The sequence below is a fragment of the Nerophis ophidion genome, linkage group LG04 (genome assembly GCF_033978795.1).
Source record: "Nerophis ophidion isolate RoL-2023_Sa linkage group LG04, RoL_Noph_v1.0, whole genome shotgun sequence".
In the NCBI taxonomy this organism is placed as follows: domain Eukaryota; kingdom Metazoa; phylum Chordata; class Actinopteri; order Syngnathiformes; family Syngnathidae; genus Nerophis; species Nerophis ophidion.
Genome location: NC_084614.1, coordinates 33,570,273 through 33,587,460, shown reverse-complemented (window position 1 = coordinate 33,587,460; position 17,188 = coordinate 33,570,273). Strand labels below are relative to the sequence as shown.

The 17,188-nt window shown below is 39.5% G+C and overlaps 2 protein-coding genes across 10 annotated transcripts in view; one reads left to right on the top strand and one right to left on the bottom strand.

Moving 5' to 3' along the window:
* The window catches only part of kif4 (kinesin family member 4), a 42,534-nt gene extending 41,515 nt beyond the window's left edge, over positions 1-1,019 (bottom strand). The window contains exon 1 of one of the 2 annotated variants that reach the window (XM_061897871.1): positions 807-1,019. The gene's annotated coding sequence lies outside the window, so the exon portion shown is untranslated. The remainder of the gene's footprint in view (positions 1-806) is intronic. The other variant, XM_061897876.1, reaches the window with a different exon arrangement.
* Positions 28-17,188, top strand: part of ammecr1 (AMMECR nuclear protein 1) — a 61,522-nt gene continuing 44,361 nt past the window's right edge. For 6 of the 8 annotated variants that reach the window (XR_009806470.1, XR_009806471.1, XR_009806467.1 and 3 more), the window contains exon 1: positions 29-1,424. Coding sequence is in view for 3 of the 8 variants with exons in the window: in XM_061897879.1 (XP_061753863.1) it covers positions 943-1,424 (482 nt within the window). In the remaining 5 variants the exon portion in view is untranslated. Of the gene's footprint in view, positions 1,425-17,188 lie in introns of all 8 variants that reach the window. The other 2 variants (XM_061897878.1, XM_061897877.1) reach the window with 2 other exon arrangements.

Below are 17,188 nucleotides of genomic sequence, written 5' to 3'. Positions count from 1 at the left end.
AACATACGTCAACAAAACACCCACCCCAAAAAAACAAAAAAAAACAACTTTGCGCATTATATACGTAGAGAGGGGGGCGCAATGTATTTTCCTGAATCCGGTTCCGACGTGGCAACGACACAGTACGGACCGACCGAGCACAGGGCTCTCCTACCCGAACGGTAGCAGCCGAGGGACGGCCTGTGCGGGGCGGAAGATTTCCCGCGGCTGACGGACGAGAAAGCGCTTCGTTATGCACCCTCTCATACAGGATAGCAGCCTCTAAACAAAGCTTTACCGCCAACTTTCCGCTCGGCGTTTGACGCGGGTGTGTGTGTTGTTATTGTGCTTCTACCGAGTCAGGATCCAAGAGCATATATATTTATAAATATACCGCGATGCAGGTGCAAACTGTGGGCTAAATGGTCCTGAAATGTCTCGCTTTGCGCCGACGCGGTCCATTGTGCCATGGCAGCCCTGCATTGACAGATGCCATTTTAAGTCTGCGTGGTCCCGCCGTCCGGAATCACAGCAAAGTGTTGTGTAATTGACAAGTTGTAGAAACACCAGCTGGTGGAACGGGAATGAACGTCCACGGCACTTTATGGGTTTGAGGCTTCCTGTTGAAGAGGCAGCTTCACATCTGGACCGCCCGGCTTCTACCAACCGCGGCCTGCTCGGATGAACTTATTTGTTATTTGGCAACAGCCTCGGAGGGTGTCGTGTTAGCCGAGGGAGAATATATATATATATAAAAAATGGTGGCGTCAGCTATAGCTCGTCACGCATATTAAAGCAACGCCAGCGTGACACTGCAGTCTTTTCACCTCATCGCCCACGTCGACGTTCAAAGGGGGGAAATAAGAGTAAAAGTGGAGTATTGTCCGCCATACGTGTCAACGCAGTGGGATTTCTACGTGTGGTCGGCGTTCACCCCTCCCCACCCTTCCCGCGGTGACGGTTATGGGTCGGAAGCGGTGTGTAGGTGCAGATTGTTCCAAGATGGCGGCCGGGTGCTGCGGGGTGAAGAAGCAGAAGCTGTCGGGATCGCCCGGGTCGGGGGGTCCCGGCGGGGTGGGGGCGGGAAGCGGGGTGGCAGGAACCGGACATTGTGGATCGGAGTTGGGGATTGGCTCCTCCGCGACGGTTGCTGGAGCGGCGAGCGTGAGCAGGGCGAACGGCCTTGGGGGACCCGGGGGTAACGTTAGCGGCGGTGGTAGTAATAGTAGCGGAGGCAGCTGTGGACCAAGCACTCTGTCTCCAGCCCCGGCCGGTTACACTTCATCCGGTCTCTCCCCGAATCTCAGCCCAGGACCTGGATTGGGAAGTGGAGGCAGAAAAATGGTTGTGTCAGCGGAGATGTGCTGCTTCTGCTTTGACGTGCTTTATTGCCATCTATACGGATACCAACCTCCGAGAACACCCAGGTTTACGAACGATTCCTAGTAAGTAAATAACTTCATGTCTTGATGTTTTGCTTTTGCTGCATGTTGTAAGAAGAAAGAAGGCTTTTCACCGCTTCATAACTTTGCCTGCACTGTTAATACACCAAACTGTTCCAATTCTAGGAATATGCTTTGTCTAATCATTTTAATGTGAAAATCCCTCCATTGTGGCTTAATTTGGTTGGTTGGAAGTTGGGGCCTTGTCGGAGATAACCGTACTGACAGCACTAGCCTACTGTACCTCAAAGTAACCGTCTTTTTTTTTTTTTTTTACAATCATTTGACATTCATTATAAACACGCAAGTTGAGCACAGACTCTCGTCTTTTATTTAAACCATTTTCACATTTCGGGAAGAATGAACTATAGTACAATTTAAACGCGGAAGATCGGTGGCTAACGTTAGCTAAGCCGTGCTTGCTATTAGCTATTATTAGTTTACCCCCACAAATAGGGTGGAAGTAAATATAATTTACGTGCTTTTATACAACCCCCTTTAAACAGAACACACACAAAACACTTGATGATGAAATAATGTATATTGCTTTCGTGCTCATTAATCCCGCTAGTTCTACACTCAATGAACTCCATATTGCTACATTCTACACTCTATGAACTCTATTGCTACATTCAAAGCTTGGCTAGCTAAATGCAAACATTAACCTGATAAAGAAGCCACATATTAGATTATCACTACCCAACTGGTAACACATGTCTTAAAAGCCCTATATACGGTTTATTGATTTTCAAACAGATAAAGTACACAAGCCAGCAAAGATGCTTCTTGTCAAGCTATCTCCATATCTTGAATAAATACCTGCATTGTGAATTAAACATGCATATATGTATGAGTGTTACTGGTACTTTTATTGTATGATCATAGCCTTCCAATCCCTCTAAAACACTTTCAAAACCCTCCAGCAGCGGTTCTGTATACATAATGACACAGGAGGTCCTTCATACCGACAGCCATCAGACTGCATAATGCATATGTTCCTTCTTGACTGCACTTAGATGTAGAATATATGTAGAATATATTGATATTATTCATATTTTATATATCATGTATGTAATATATGTTATAAGTTATATTATTTATTAATATTATTGTCTATTTTGAGCGAATTGTGGTGCTGAATATCCCCCAGGGATCAATAAAGTACTTTCTATTCTATTCTTTAATGCAAGCCTGTACATAATGTAGTAACAGACATGCTAATAACAATACGTAATATGTTCAATATTTACTGTATTTTGATTACTTTCATCATTCATCCGTGCATTTAAATTATTTTTTCAAAGCAGCGCACGTCTCACTTCGTGCAACATGTGTGTTCCTACTTCCGGAATCAAACACAAGTGTGTTTTATAATCACGGCAAGGTTGACTATTCTTGGACAGATCATGATTTTAAAACCTTAAACTTTTGAAGCTAAATATATACTGTTGCTTGTATAAACTAGCACGAAGGAAGAGCGAGACGTTGGAGCAGACGGAAGCCGGGAGAGGGTGATGAAAGCTATATTGACGCTATAAAACCGCTGTAAGTATGCAACTTGGAACCAAGCTATTTCTACTGAAATTGATTGCTTAGTCAAAATCAATAGGAAACGTCCCCGACCAGTTGGACCAAACGAACTACTGTACATTGAGTGAGTCCCTTTAATATCGATCATGATATACGCAGCACGCCATGCTTGTTATTACAACCACATTACATACACTGTCTGGCTAGATCAGCTGTGTACAAACAAAACATGAAATGTGGGGTCATAAGCTAACAGATGCGGTAAAATGATTAGTCATGTTTTTCAGTCAGTACAAATTGGTGTCATACGCTGTGTTTTGTGCATTATAACCTGAAACGCGTTTTGTGCTGTAAAAGCTAACTTATCTCATTGTAGTTATCTTTTACGGCTCATATCGAAGGACGCCAAAGTGTTACTACAATAGAAAGAAAATTCCTAGCGCCAACACTGATTAGAAAAAGTGTTCCTCTCTGTTCGTTCTTACAATAACAAAGTCGCTACAGCTTGGTTATTGTTTGGGTTAAGGAATTAATTAATTAATTAAGTATTGTTGATGGTTTTTGAATGCATTATTAGAGTGATTTAGAGGTAAAATTGATTACCTCTAGTTAGGGCTGGGTGATATATCGATATATACGACACATCGCGGGTTTGTCTCTGGGATATAGAAAATGACTATATCGTAATATTTGAGTATACGTTCTCACGCAGTAGCTTTTAGCTGCGGGCATTCAGGCTCTTCTTACTCTTTCCTGTCTCTCACAGACAAGCAGGCGCACATTTTTACATACATCACAACTGTCACGTCATACGTCACACACACGCCCTCGCCCAGCAGAGATGTAGCGGCGTGGCTAACGTTAGCTGCTAACGCAGCCGTACAAGAAAGAAGGTGCGGATCTGGTAACAAATGAAGGAACACTTAATTCCCAATAAAACTAGCAGGGGGTCCATCGTCTGGCGGTGGTTCGGCTTCAAGTGGGAATATGTCGACCAGACAACCGTAATTTGTCAAGTGTGGGGCGAAAGCGTTGCTATAAAAAGTAGCAATACTGCTAATATGTAGCATCATTTGAAAAGTCACTCGCTAGAGAATGAAGAGAATTTAATAACCGTAGTAACCTACCACATAGTGAAGGACGAATACTATTTGATTTCCTATTATGCAGTTCATTTTTATTTGACACATAAAGTGCAAGATTGTCAGACATTTTATGTTTTGGAAATGACTTGAAGGTTTGTGCCATTGCTTAATAACTTTAATAAATATACTTTTGGTCAATTGACTTAGTTGTGATTTCCCTCTCAGCATGAAAGTTTAAAAGTAGCATATATGAATGCAGTATAACTAAAGATAGGGTTGGGCGATATGGCCTTTTTTTAATATCGCAATATTTTTAGGCCATATCGCGATATACGATATATATTACGATATTTTGCCTTGGCCATGAATGAACTTTTGATGTATATAATCACAGCAGTATGATGATTCTATGTGTATACATTAAAACATTCTTCTTCATACTGCATTAATACATGCTCATTTTAAACTTTCATGCAGAGAAGCAAATCACAACTAAGTCAATTTACCAAAACTGCATTTATTGAAGTTATTAGCAGGTGAGTTTTCAAACGATGCTACATATTAGCAGTAATGCTACTTCTGGTAGCAATGCTTGTGCCCCACACTTGACCAATTACAGTTGTCTATTCGACATATTCCCGCTTGATGCCGAACCACCGCCAGACAATGGACCCCGTGCTGTTTTTCTTGGGAATTAATTCTTCCTTCATTTGTTACCATATTCGCACCTTATTTCTCTCGTATTATACCTCGCAACACTTTGCTAGCATCACAGCTAACGTTAGCCACGCTGCTACCTCTGCTGGGCGAGGCCGTATACGTATGTGACGTATGATGTGACAGGATGTGACAGTATGTGACGTGTGTAAGAATGTGCGCTCGCTGTCTGTGAGAAGGAGACACAAGGAGTGGGAAGAGCATGTAGTGTAATGCCTGCAGCTAAAAGCAACTGCGTTATAACGTATACTCGAACATTACGATATAGTCATTTTCTATATCGCACGGAGACAAACCCGCGATATATCGCGTGTATCGATATATTGCCCAGCCCTACCTTTAGTTGCATTGCTAGCCACAAGAGACTGAGCCAATTTTTATACGTTGAAAAACAAAAAAATTACCTTCGTCGTCTTGTCTCTCATAATGATTGTGAACAATAGGCAGAATTCAAAAAAAAAGTGCAGTTTCCCTTCAAGCTTACTATGGAGATAAAATATTTTTTATCTACAAGCACAATGCTCTCTGACTGAGACGTTTGACCCCACCTTGTAGAAAGATTGTAATCTGATATGTTCCATGTGTATTTGCATCCTTATAAAAAGCACACAATTGTCTTTAAAAACAGGATTAGGAGCAAACAATGTCAAAGGCATGGTGTAATGTTGAATCATTGTTGAATTCACGGTCCTATATTTCATTTCGTGGTGTATGTCAGACATAGCTGAATGTCATACAAACACATTCAGTGTTAATGTCCCTTTTCAAGTAGTGCTCATGTCAATTATTCAAGTGTATTGTACAGTACAAACTATCCCAAATTAGGAATTACTGTATACATTGTTGTTTTTGTGCCTGACCATTTCAAATACCTACAATTGTTCCATAAATAAACAATGGTAGCTGCAAATACTTTTCACATTCCTTATAAAAATACTTCTCACAACCATGAGAGTGTGACTAACTTTACCTTTTCATAAATGGAAAATCTAGCGACTTCCACAAATGAAAGACCGCAGAACAAACCTTTCCATGGGTCAGTAGTCGTGCCAGATAGAATTTACTCTCCAATCCCAGTGGCCACTGTAAGAACCAACATCCAAATGGAACATAATGTCCTCTGTGGAATCATGTTAAGTGCGTCATTGCATGACAATGTTTGGGCTGGAATGGTGGAATTCCATGTTGCCAATGTCCGTCACCAGTCAAGCAGGAATGTACGGTGCGAGTAATTTGCTTGCATTTGTGACTAAAAATAGGTTGTGCGTGTATGAAAAAAAGGCACATGTACATACATATTCGAATACAGATTTTAACCCTTTAATTTGCATTTTGCAAAGTTGATCTATAGAGTAAAAATTGTGCATTTTTATAGCATTTACGAAATATACTTTAATTATAACCAAATGAACAAGTGATTGACGCGGACGTGTCACTGATCACTGCATTGCTCGCTGTGTGTGTCTCTCTTCTTTCATGCACACTCAGTTTGCAAACACGGAAGAAACAATGTCTTAGTTGAAGAAACTGGTCAGTTAAACCAGTGTTAATTTTCGTCAATGATCTATTTTCACTTGACAAAATTTGGACGATAACGAATAGAAATAAAAGCACATTGACTAAACCAATGACAAAATTAACTGACACTTTTGTCATTGAATAAAAACGAGGCAAAAATGTTGACAGTGACAAAATCCAATTTTACAAACCCCGTTTCCATATGAGTTGGGAAATTATGTTAGATGTAATTATGAACAAAATACAATGATTTGCAAATCCTTTTCAACCCATATTCAGTTGAATGCACTACAAAGACAAGATATTTGATGTTCAAACTCATAAACTTTTGTATTTTTTTTTGCAAAGAATAATGAACTTAAAATTTCATGGCTGCAACACGTGCCAAAGTAGTTGGGAAAGGGCATGTTCACCACTGTGTTAGGGGTGTAACGGTACACAAAAATTTCAGTTCGGTACGTACCTCGGTTTAGAGGTCACGGTTCGTTTAATTTTTGGTACAGTAAGAAAACAACAAAATATACATTTATTGGTTATTTATTTACCAAATTTGTAAACTATGGATTGATCCTTTTAACATTGGGAACACTATAATAATTCTGCCCGCGTTAATCCACATTAAACTGCCTCAAGTTCTTGCTTAGATAAAATAAAATGACACAACTTTTCTTCTACATATAAAAAGCGCAACATTAAACAGTTTTCAAGTCAACTCATCATGCTTAATTTATTACAGCATTGGGGAAGCCTGTAGTTGATTTTTTATTATGTAAATGTTATACTTGTATCAACATGTGATAGCAGGGACCCTGCCTTTCAAAACTAGGCTACTACATTACTAACAATTAATGTAACTATAGTTTAAAAATAGTACACTAGCAATAGGAGAGACTATCCATCCCTAAACACCATGGAGTTCATGTAGGCTTTATGATGTACTTACATTATTATATACACTATCAGAGACAGAAAGTATTCATTTAACATAATGTCCTTTTTTGCTGCTTCAACACACCTCAATAAACACTGTCCGTAACACACGCACACACCGCAAAATGAGCTAATGTTATGCTAAAAGCTAACTAGCCTTCACCTAAAGCCAGGACTGCGAGTGAGCTGAGCTGCAGTTTGTTTCTGGAAGGTCAACGGGCTCATAGTGATGTTCAGAAAGTAGTTGACTTGGAAGTGTTTCGTATAATTTGGGGTGTCCGTTGCTCTCCTGCTAAACCCCTATCTGCTCGACGCTGAAGCGCTGACTAGATGCACTCTGAATACGCACTGCAGATTGGTTACAACAGTAGCGATAACAAGCCAATCAGATGGTTGTGTGGGAGGGACAATGCAGGGTGCTGTGCAGGAGACAGAGGCAGAACGGAGCGGAGCAGCTTGTTAAGACTTTAGCATAGGCGGCTACTTCATATGTTCGTGTGGAACTCCTTCGGTACTCCTCCGCACCGAACCAGAATCCCCGTACCAAAATCGTTCAATACAAATACACGTACCGTTACACCCCTAGTGTTACATCACCTTTTCTTTCAACAACACTCAATAAACATTTGGGAACTGAGGAAACTAATTGTTTAAGATTTGAAAGTGGAATTCTTTCCCATTCTTGTTTTATGTAGAGCTTCAGTCGTTCAACAGTCCGGGTTCTCCGCTGTCGTATTTTACGTTTCATAATGCGCCACACATTTTCGATGGGCGACAGGTCTGGACTGCAGGCTGGCCAGGAAAGTACCGACACTTTTTTTTTTATGAAGCCACGCTGTTGTAACACGTGCTGAATGTGGCTTGGCATTGTCTTGCTGAAATAAGCAGGGGTGTCCATAAAAAAGACAGCACTTAGATGGTGGCATATGTTGTTCCAAAACCTGTATGTACCTTTCAGCATTAATGGTGCCTTCACAGATGTGTAAGTTACCCATGCCTTAGGCACTAATGCACCCCCATTCCATCACAGATGCTGGCTTTTGAACTTTGCGTCGAAAACAGTTTGAACGGTTCGCTTCCCTTTTGGTCCGGATGACAAAATGTCGAATATTTCCAAAAACAGTTTGAAATGGAAGTATAATTGTTTGTGTATATATAGTATATAATTGGTGCAAAGGTTTAATACGTGTGCAAGGATATTTCACATGCCTTTACTGTGTATATAATTGAACTACGTTCATGTTGTGTATAATGTGTATTCCTAATATGTTGTGCAAAGGACATTTCATAATTTTCGGAAGTTCATTTTGTACTTGACATTGTTTTAGGCACAATAACTGCTGAATTTCCCCCAGGGATCAATAAAGTACTTTCTATTCTATTCTAAGTGTTTAACTTCAGCCTAAACCCTTTCGGTCTGCAACATTTTCATTTTCAATTTATGAATTACAACTGTTTGTTTGTTTTGTTGACCATTGACCGAAGAACAATCAACTAAACTAAATGTGGACTCGTCAGACCACAGAACACTTTTCCACTTTGCATCAGTCCATCTTAGATGATCTCAGGCCCAGAGAAGCAGGCGGCATTTCTGGATGTTGTTGATAAATGGCTTTCTCTTTGCATAGTAGAGCTTTAACGTGCACTTGCAGATGTACCGATTAACGGTATTTAGTGACAGTGGTTTTCTAAAGTGTTCCTGAACCCATGTGGGGATATCCTTTACTGATTGATGTCGGTTTTTGATACAGTGCCGTCTGAGGGATCGAAAGTCACGGTCATTCAATGTTTGTTTCCGGCCATGCCGCTTACGTGGAGTGATTTCTCCAGATTCTCTGAACCTTTTGATGATATTATGGACCGTAGATGTTGAAATCCCTAAATTTCTTGCAGCTGAAATTTGAGAAACGTTGTTCTTAAACTGTGACAATTTTCTCACACAGTTGTGGACAAAGGGGTCTACCTCGCCCCATCCTTTCTTGTGAAAGACTGAGTATTTTGTGAGAAGCTGTTTTTATACCCAAACATGGCACCCACCTGTTCCCAATTAGCCTGCACACTTGTGGGATGTTCCAAATAAGTGTTTGATGAGCATTCCTCAACTTTATCAGTATTTATTGCCACCTTTCCCAACTTCTTTGTCACGTGTTGCTGGCATCAAATTGTAAAGTTAATGATTATTTGCAAAAAAAAAAAAGGTTTATCAATTTGAACATCAAATATGTTGTCTTCGTAGCATATTCAACTGAATATGGGTTGAAAATGATTTGCAAATCATTGTATTCCGTTTATATTTACATCTAACACAATTTTCCAACTCACATGGAAACAGGGTTTGTATATAATTTTGTCTTTAAGCAGGTAGGACAAAATATCCAATCACTGTTTTATGTGGGAGAGGAGCAGATGGCAAAGCACGAAGAAAATCCAATTAGAACTAGCGTCTTTGGAAGGGACATTGTTTTAATTTTTTACCTGGAAAGCAAAAATCAATACAAGACCATCAATACAATATTTCTTCTACAGGAAGAAAGAGAACAGAAGACATATGGACACACTTCAGCTTGGCCGCGTCAAACAACAAAACCACTTGTAATCCCCGTGGTTTAAAATGTCCTTGACAAAAATACAACCAACTTGAAGCGCCATCTGCAGACTAACCATAGGGACAAAGCAAGGATTTGGAAATGACTCATACTGTACTGAATTACTATTAAAGACAGTGGCGCAGGAGCAAGACCGCTTATTATACCACATGTCCGAAAATAAATACTGACTTAAAAACAAACTGCTTTTCTAGTAGGCCATGATTCCCTGATCAGCTGAAATAGTCAATGTTTAGCTGATGTTCTGTTTAGCTATTAACTGCACAACTTGACAACACAAAAGAGCATTATTGTCATTTTTCAAGCTAATACACAAAGAAAGATGTTAGATATAAAACACAGTATGTTAGTTTTATAACACTGGTTGCTTTATTTACACGGGACAGTGGCTAAGACGCCAGATATCATGCACAATCAGTGTAGTTATGCAAAGTATAGAATAAAACAAGTTTGTTTATTTATAGTGTAGTTTTACACAACATAGTTTGTTCTTTATATGACCATAACTATGCACACATTTTCATGTACAGTGTTCTATAGTTTTTAAAAAATAAAAAAGATGAATGCTCTTTTGGTTTGGTCATAATTGTCTAAATCCGTGGTTCTCAAACTCACGTAGTAGGCCTAAGTATTCATTAAAAACTAGGCAAAAGTTTAACAATTATATTTAATATTTTTAGGCCACTGTAACAAATACACACAGTTTGAACTGTAAAACTGTTTGAATATAGGAAAATAAAACACTGTACTTTAATCAAGTGATTCTTTGGCGTACGACTAGTGGTACAGGTACCACCGTTCGAGAATCACTGGTCTAAATAGGACCTACATGATACAATGTACACATAACATTTTAATGATGGAACAGGAAATAGTTATGTTATTGAACATAATAGTTAAAATATGATTTCTCTTAAGCTATTCATTCCATATTGCCAACAGTTCATGTATACAAGTTTGTGTATGTAAATAATGTTAACACTGTACAATAGCAGTTCTCATTACATCCTTTTTGAGATTTGAGCATCAAATACATTTTTATGTGCCACTTCCTTTATTTCTTGTCAATAGATGAATACAATTATTTTAACCTTAAGTTTACACACGGCACTTAATTTAATTTTACACTCCGCTCAGAGCAAGTGAATACATTGTACCCTGCCATGCACCAAGCTCTACTAATGATAGCGGAAGTGCTTTACGGTGTTTGAAGGTTACACTAGGCCTTTATGATGGCATTGTGTTTACAATTACTACACCTGTGTACTTTGAATGTTAATGAAAAGTTGATATTTAAGACAATTCATATTGCTCCTAATTTTTTTCGTTGCTACTAAAATTTTTCTGTGCTACTAATTTAAAAAAAATTGTAATAGTGGTGCTACTATTGAAAAAACTAAGCATGTACACTCCTGTCAAGTGATGCTCTCATATGAACACAATTCTGTCTAATATAATATTACTGTGTACTTTATTATATATCACAAAATGATGGACTAGGAATTATTCATTTTCCAAAAAAAGTGCTTAAAGTAACTGTGTTTTTGGGAATTCTATTTGACTGTGTTTAGTTTTTAAGTGTAATCTTCAAGGCTGAACATTCTCTGTTGCTCTATTCATTTTCCAAAAAAACTGCTTAAAGTATCAATCAATCAATCAATGTTTACTTATATAAAGTAACTGGTGTTTTGGGGAATTCTATTTGACTTTGTTTAGTTTTTAAGTGTAATCTTCAAGGCTGAACATTCTCTGTTGCTCTAATGGATTCCTGTCAGTTGGAACATTTTGTGAAAGAATAATGTAATACCAATAAATAGGAATTCTCACTCTATCCTGTTTCCATTGGACAAGTTAGACTGGCTGCAACCTACGATCATTTTATTAGTTGACTAGTCAGCGACCCCCCCACCCCCCATTATTTGACTAGTCAAACAATTTTGCCAATTTTTCAGTTGGACATTGAGTCCACAGCTTGATTACAATTTTTTTCAAAACCTATTCCAGTAAATCTTATTTTAACTAAATAACTGTTAATTACTGATAAATAAAGGGTTTTACTTTACTAAACAAATTACATTCACACTGAAAAATACATTAACAAAGTGCAAGATAATAAATAATGATAAATGATAAATGGGTTGTACTTGGATATGTTGTACTCCTCCCACCCCCACCAAGTACTGTTTTCCTGCTCCGAAGCAGAACCTCCAGGTTCTGTAACAGTTTCTTCCCTCAGGCCGTAAGACTCTTGAACGCATCATAATTAAATTATCCCCTCGACTCCCCCCAAAATGGATTAACTGGCTGGAATAAAAAATGACAATATACCATACATCCATGAACCTGGATGCATATGAAAAAGTGCAATATATTTATCTCTACAGTGATCTATATATTTATATTTGCACCTTATTGATTTTTTTATCCTGCACTACCAAGAGCTAAGGCAACAAAATGTTGTTCTTATTTGTACTGTAAAGTTCAAATTTGATTGACAATAAAAAGGAAGTCTAAGTCTATTGCGCTTTTCTACCTTCAAGGTATTCAAAGCGCTTTGACACTACTCCCACATTTACCCATTCACACACTGGAATGAGCTGCCATGCAAGGTTCTAACCAGCACCCATCAGGAGCAAGGGTGAAGTGTCTTGTTCAGGACACAACGGACGTGACGAGGTTGGTACTAGGTGGGGATTGAACCAGGGACCCTCAGGTTGCTGGCACGGCCACGCTACCACTGCGCTATGCCGTCCCTAAGATGTCTCGTAAACTAGACATTCAGTAGAAAAAGTATGTGTAGACATTACTGTTAGGATTATTGAGCTGCAATTATTACTTAGCAAAAGTGTCAACATGAACATTCCTGGCCGTCATCCATCCATCTCCTTCCGCTTATCCAAGGTCAGGTAGTGGGGGCAGACAAGCCTGGATTTCCCTCCCCCCAGCCACTTCATCTAGCTTCTCCCAGGGGATTTTGAGGCATTCCCAGGGCAGAACGTGAGACATAGTCCCCCCCCCAACGTGACCTCGGTTCCCCTTGGCCTCCTTTCGGTTGGACGTGCCATAAATGCTTCCCAAGGGTGGCGTACGTGGGGCACCCAGACCAGAGGCCCAAACCACTTCATCTGGCTCCTCTCGATGTGGAGGAGCCGTGGCTTTACTCTGAGCTCCTCCCAAATGACAGCTTCTCACCTTATCTCTAAAGAAGAGCCCCGCCACTCGACAGAAGAAACTCAATTCGGCCGCCTCTACTCGTGATCTTGTCCTTTCGGTCACAACCCAAAGCTCATGACTATAGGTGAAGATAGATATAAGTCTACTGGTAAATTGAGAGCCTCTGCCTTTCGGCTCAGCTCCTTCGTCATTATGACGGACCAATACAGTGTCCGCAACACTGCAGACGCCGCACAGATCGGCATGTCGATCTCATGATCCACTCTTCCCTTATTCGTGAACAAAACCCCACGGTACCTGAACTCCTCCACTCGGGTCAAGATTTCCTCTTCAACCTGGAGATTGTGCCCCATCTTTTTCTGGGCGAGAACCATGGACTCTGACTTAGAGGTGCTGATTCTCTTCCCAGTGCTTCACACTCGGCGGCGTATTGATCCATTGAGTAGGGTTGGGCGATATGATTGCAAACTATATCATGGTGTACGTTTTTTATATCTATATAGATAATTATTGATACTTTTTATGATTTATTCAGGCGTGCCAATAAATACAGTAAAACAATTTCCAACTTACCAAGGGTGGTATTTATCAGTAGAGAACATGTATTGTAGCCAGGTAGGACGAGCGCAGCTAAGGTAGTAAAATAATTAAAGTAGATTTGAAGACACTAGTTGGCAGGTGTGTATAAGCTATTGAACACTACACAGACTAGTTTGAGAAGTTACTAATTAACACATTGGAAGTTTCAGGATGTTACAGCACGTTTGCATTAAAACCAACAATACTAAAGACAGGTTTCTGTTATTGAGTTGATATAATAAGATATTACACTTTCTATTTTTACTACATGCAGTGAATCTACAGCAAAACAGAAAGACAGCGCAACCACACACGTGTTAGGAGAGTAGCGTATGTGTGTGTGCACCTGTAAGAATGGCACTGTGTGCTGTTGGATAAGTGACGTCAGTGAGTGAGTGGAAGAGTAAAGAAAGCAAGCGGTAGCATGCAAGTGCATCTGTAGTGACAACTGGCGAATGTGTCCAATTGTGTCCTGCAGAAATATGGATAAATCGACCAAATTTTCACTAGTCTGTGACGTTGTCATTCCGTCAAGGAAGCAGAGCTTAGTAGATGTCAGGGAAATAATCGAATTTTAGATGTATTGCGACTCGGACATGGACGATTATAAAAAATTATTAGTAAATGTCAATAATTGATTAATGTATTGTAAAAAAAGTAATGTAGACAGTTGTTAAATTTGGCTGACTGCAGCAAGCCACCTCACCCAGAGATCCGACTAGCTCCTTTATTATAGGGCACTTATGTTCCAGTTTTGCACACATTTCCATGATGGGATTTTCTTATTACAAATGCCCTGAAAGAAATATCAATATACATACATTTAGGATTCATCAATCGATTCTTCGTCAAATTGTAGCTCCTAAATCTTAATCCTAATCGAATCGTGAGGTGGCCAAAGATTCCCACCTCCAGAGCTTAGCAGAACCCTTGTCGGGTAAAGTGAAGGGTCTGACCACTGATGAAAACATTGGTCCTGGACGGAACGCCTCTCCTGCGCTCCGCGACTACCATCTGGGACTGTGAGCCGAACATCAGGAGAGGTGTAAATCTCGGTAGTTGATACTGTTACGTGTTTGGCTGTTAGCTTGTCCCTCCCATTGGTTAGTAAACACTGTTAACTGATTGGCAGTTAGTGTGTCCTTACCATTACTTAGTGATGCTTCTTTCTGTTTCCTGTTCGCTACGTTCCCAAAGCGCGAGTGACTTCATGAAACAAATTTTGCTTCATAATTTCTGGTTTCCTTCAACCAAATAATATAAATATATATGAATATTCTATTCAACGCATTTTATATTGATTTTGAGTATGTGTATTGCAATATATATTGATATTGTATTATGACCCCAGCCCTACCATTGAGAGCTGAAGAGCCTGGTCAGATGAAGCCAGAAGGGGCTTAGCATCTTCAAAAAGCATATACCTATTCCAGCAGCCACCAAACCGGATCCCATCAACTGCCTGACTGCGTCTCGAAATTCATTCCATAAAAGTTGTAAACAGTATCGGTGAAAAAGGACAGCCCTTCAGATTCCTCTGATTATATTCCCCTAAGATATCAAGACAGAAAGTAAATTAGATATCAATACAAGCATGGAAAAAAAAATCTAAAATTACAATAAAGATTTAACAATAACCTATTCAAGGTAAAAAAGAATATTTAAGAAATGTCTACCAAAGTAACAGTGCAAAGTGTGAAAATGTAAATCTGGAGAAACCTGAGAAGAAAAAGTATTTGCAGGTCCAGTGCCACAAAGATATTATTTAAATATTATTGCACCAAATTTTGTTTTAAATATAAACATTTATTATATTTTACTTATACAGTCCTGCACTTTAGTTCCTACCTGTTTCCGTACATCCGAATAGGCAACAGACAGGTGTTTTTAAGAAAAGATGAGCTCGGTGAAGGAAACTTATTTCGGCCGCTTGTACGCCTGATCTTGTCCTTTCGGTCATAACCCAAAGCTCATGACCATAGGTGTGGATGGGAACGTAGATCAACCGGTAAATTGAGAGCAATCTGTTTGAAAAAAATCCCAAAAACTGCCATACTGTCTAGGTGACTTTTTCTGTTTTATCCATTATTTCTTCGCTCTTGCAGCACTCACTTTTAATTTATTTCGCTCTGTACAAAAAATTGACAAGCAAAAGTCAAGGTTGCTGCTGTTATGCAATTGGCTGTTCAGAGTGTCCTTCCCATTCCACAACCACTTCCTGTTTGGCGAGTTTACCAGAACGCGAGTGCCTATGTTAATGCAACCAACCAAGCTTTATTCTTATTTTTTTTCCGACCCCCTTACTCCCAAAAAAATAGTTATCGAACGTTTTACCAAACGCATTTTATATTGATATGATTACATGTCCATCATGATATATGTTGATATCGTTTCATCGGCCCACCCCTAGTTTTTCTTCTAGTAACTTATGCAAGGTCATATTATGGTCATATTATGATTTTTTTCTACATGTAAATAAATAAATGATAAATGGGTTGTACTTGTATAGCGCTTTTCTACCTTCAAGGTACTCAAAGCGCTTTGACACTACTTCCACATTTACCCATTCACACACACATTCACACACACTGATGGAGGGAGCTGCCATGCAAGGCGCCAACCAGCACCCATCAGGAGCAAGGGTGAAGTGTCTTGCTCAGGACACAACGGACGTGACGGGGTTGGTACTAGGTGGGAATTGAACCTGGGACCCTCGGGTTACACAAATCACTTTGTTGTGGTATATACTAGGTCGTATGATGGTCATAGGATTTTTTTTCTAGATGTAAAACACTTTGTTGTAGTTTACGTCAATTTTCTTAACCATAGGGCCGAGGGACCCCCAAAAATATATTACTCAGCAAAAATATATATTTTTTCTGCTGTGGTCAGTATTTGCCACAACGTTATTCAGTTGTAATTAGGGCTGGGCGATATATCGAATATACCGTATTTTCCGCACTATAAGGCGCACCGGATTATAAGGCGCATATTCAATGAATGGCCTATTTAAAAATGTGTTCATATATAAGGCGCACCGCATTATAAGGCGCATAGAATAGATGCTACAATAGAGGCTGGGGTTACGTTATGCATCCTTTAGATGGAGCTGCGCTAAAGAGAATGTCAACAAAAAAGTCAGGTCAGTCAAACTTTATTAATAGATTACAAACCAGCGTTCTGACAACTCCGTTCACTCTCATAATGAATAAACAGCTGTTTTATTATTTTCCCGGATTCAATAAACACGTAAAAACAGTCTAATACTGTTACGGTAAATCAAACGTTAGTGCAATCACAATATAGTAACACTCGAAATAGTGTAAAGCAATAATATATCAATAACTCATCGTTGCTCAAACGATAATGTCACACAACACACAAAATAAACACTTTATTAAGTTATTCCTCATCCACGAATCCCACAAATTCTTCTTCTTCAGTGTTATTTTCAAACAGTTGGGCGAATACAGCATCCAACATGCCGGCTCCGTCCCGTCGAAGTCTTCATTAAACGAGTCAGTGTTGCTGCTGTTTATGATAAATTCTCTCGCTGCTACTAATGTTAAATTATCTCGCTGCTGCTCTATTCCCGTGTTCTACTCTGTGACTGATGGCCTTGAGTTTA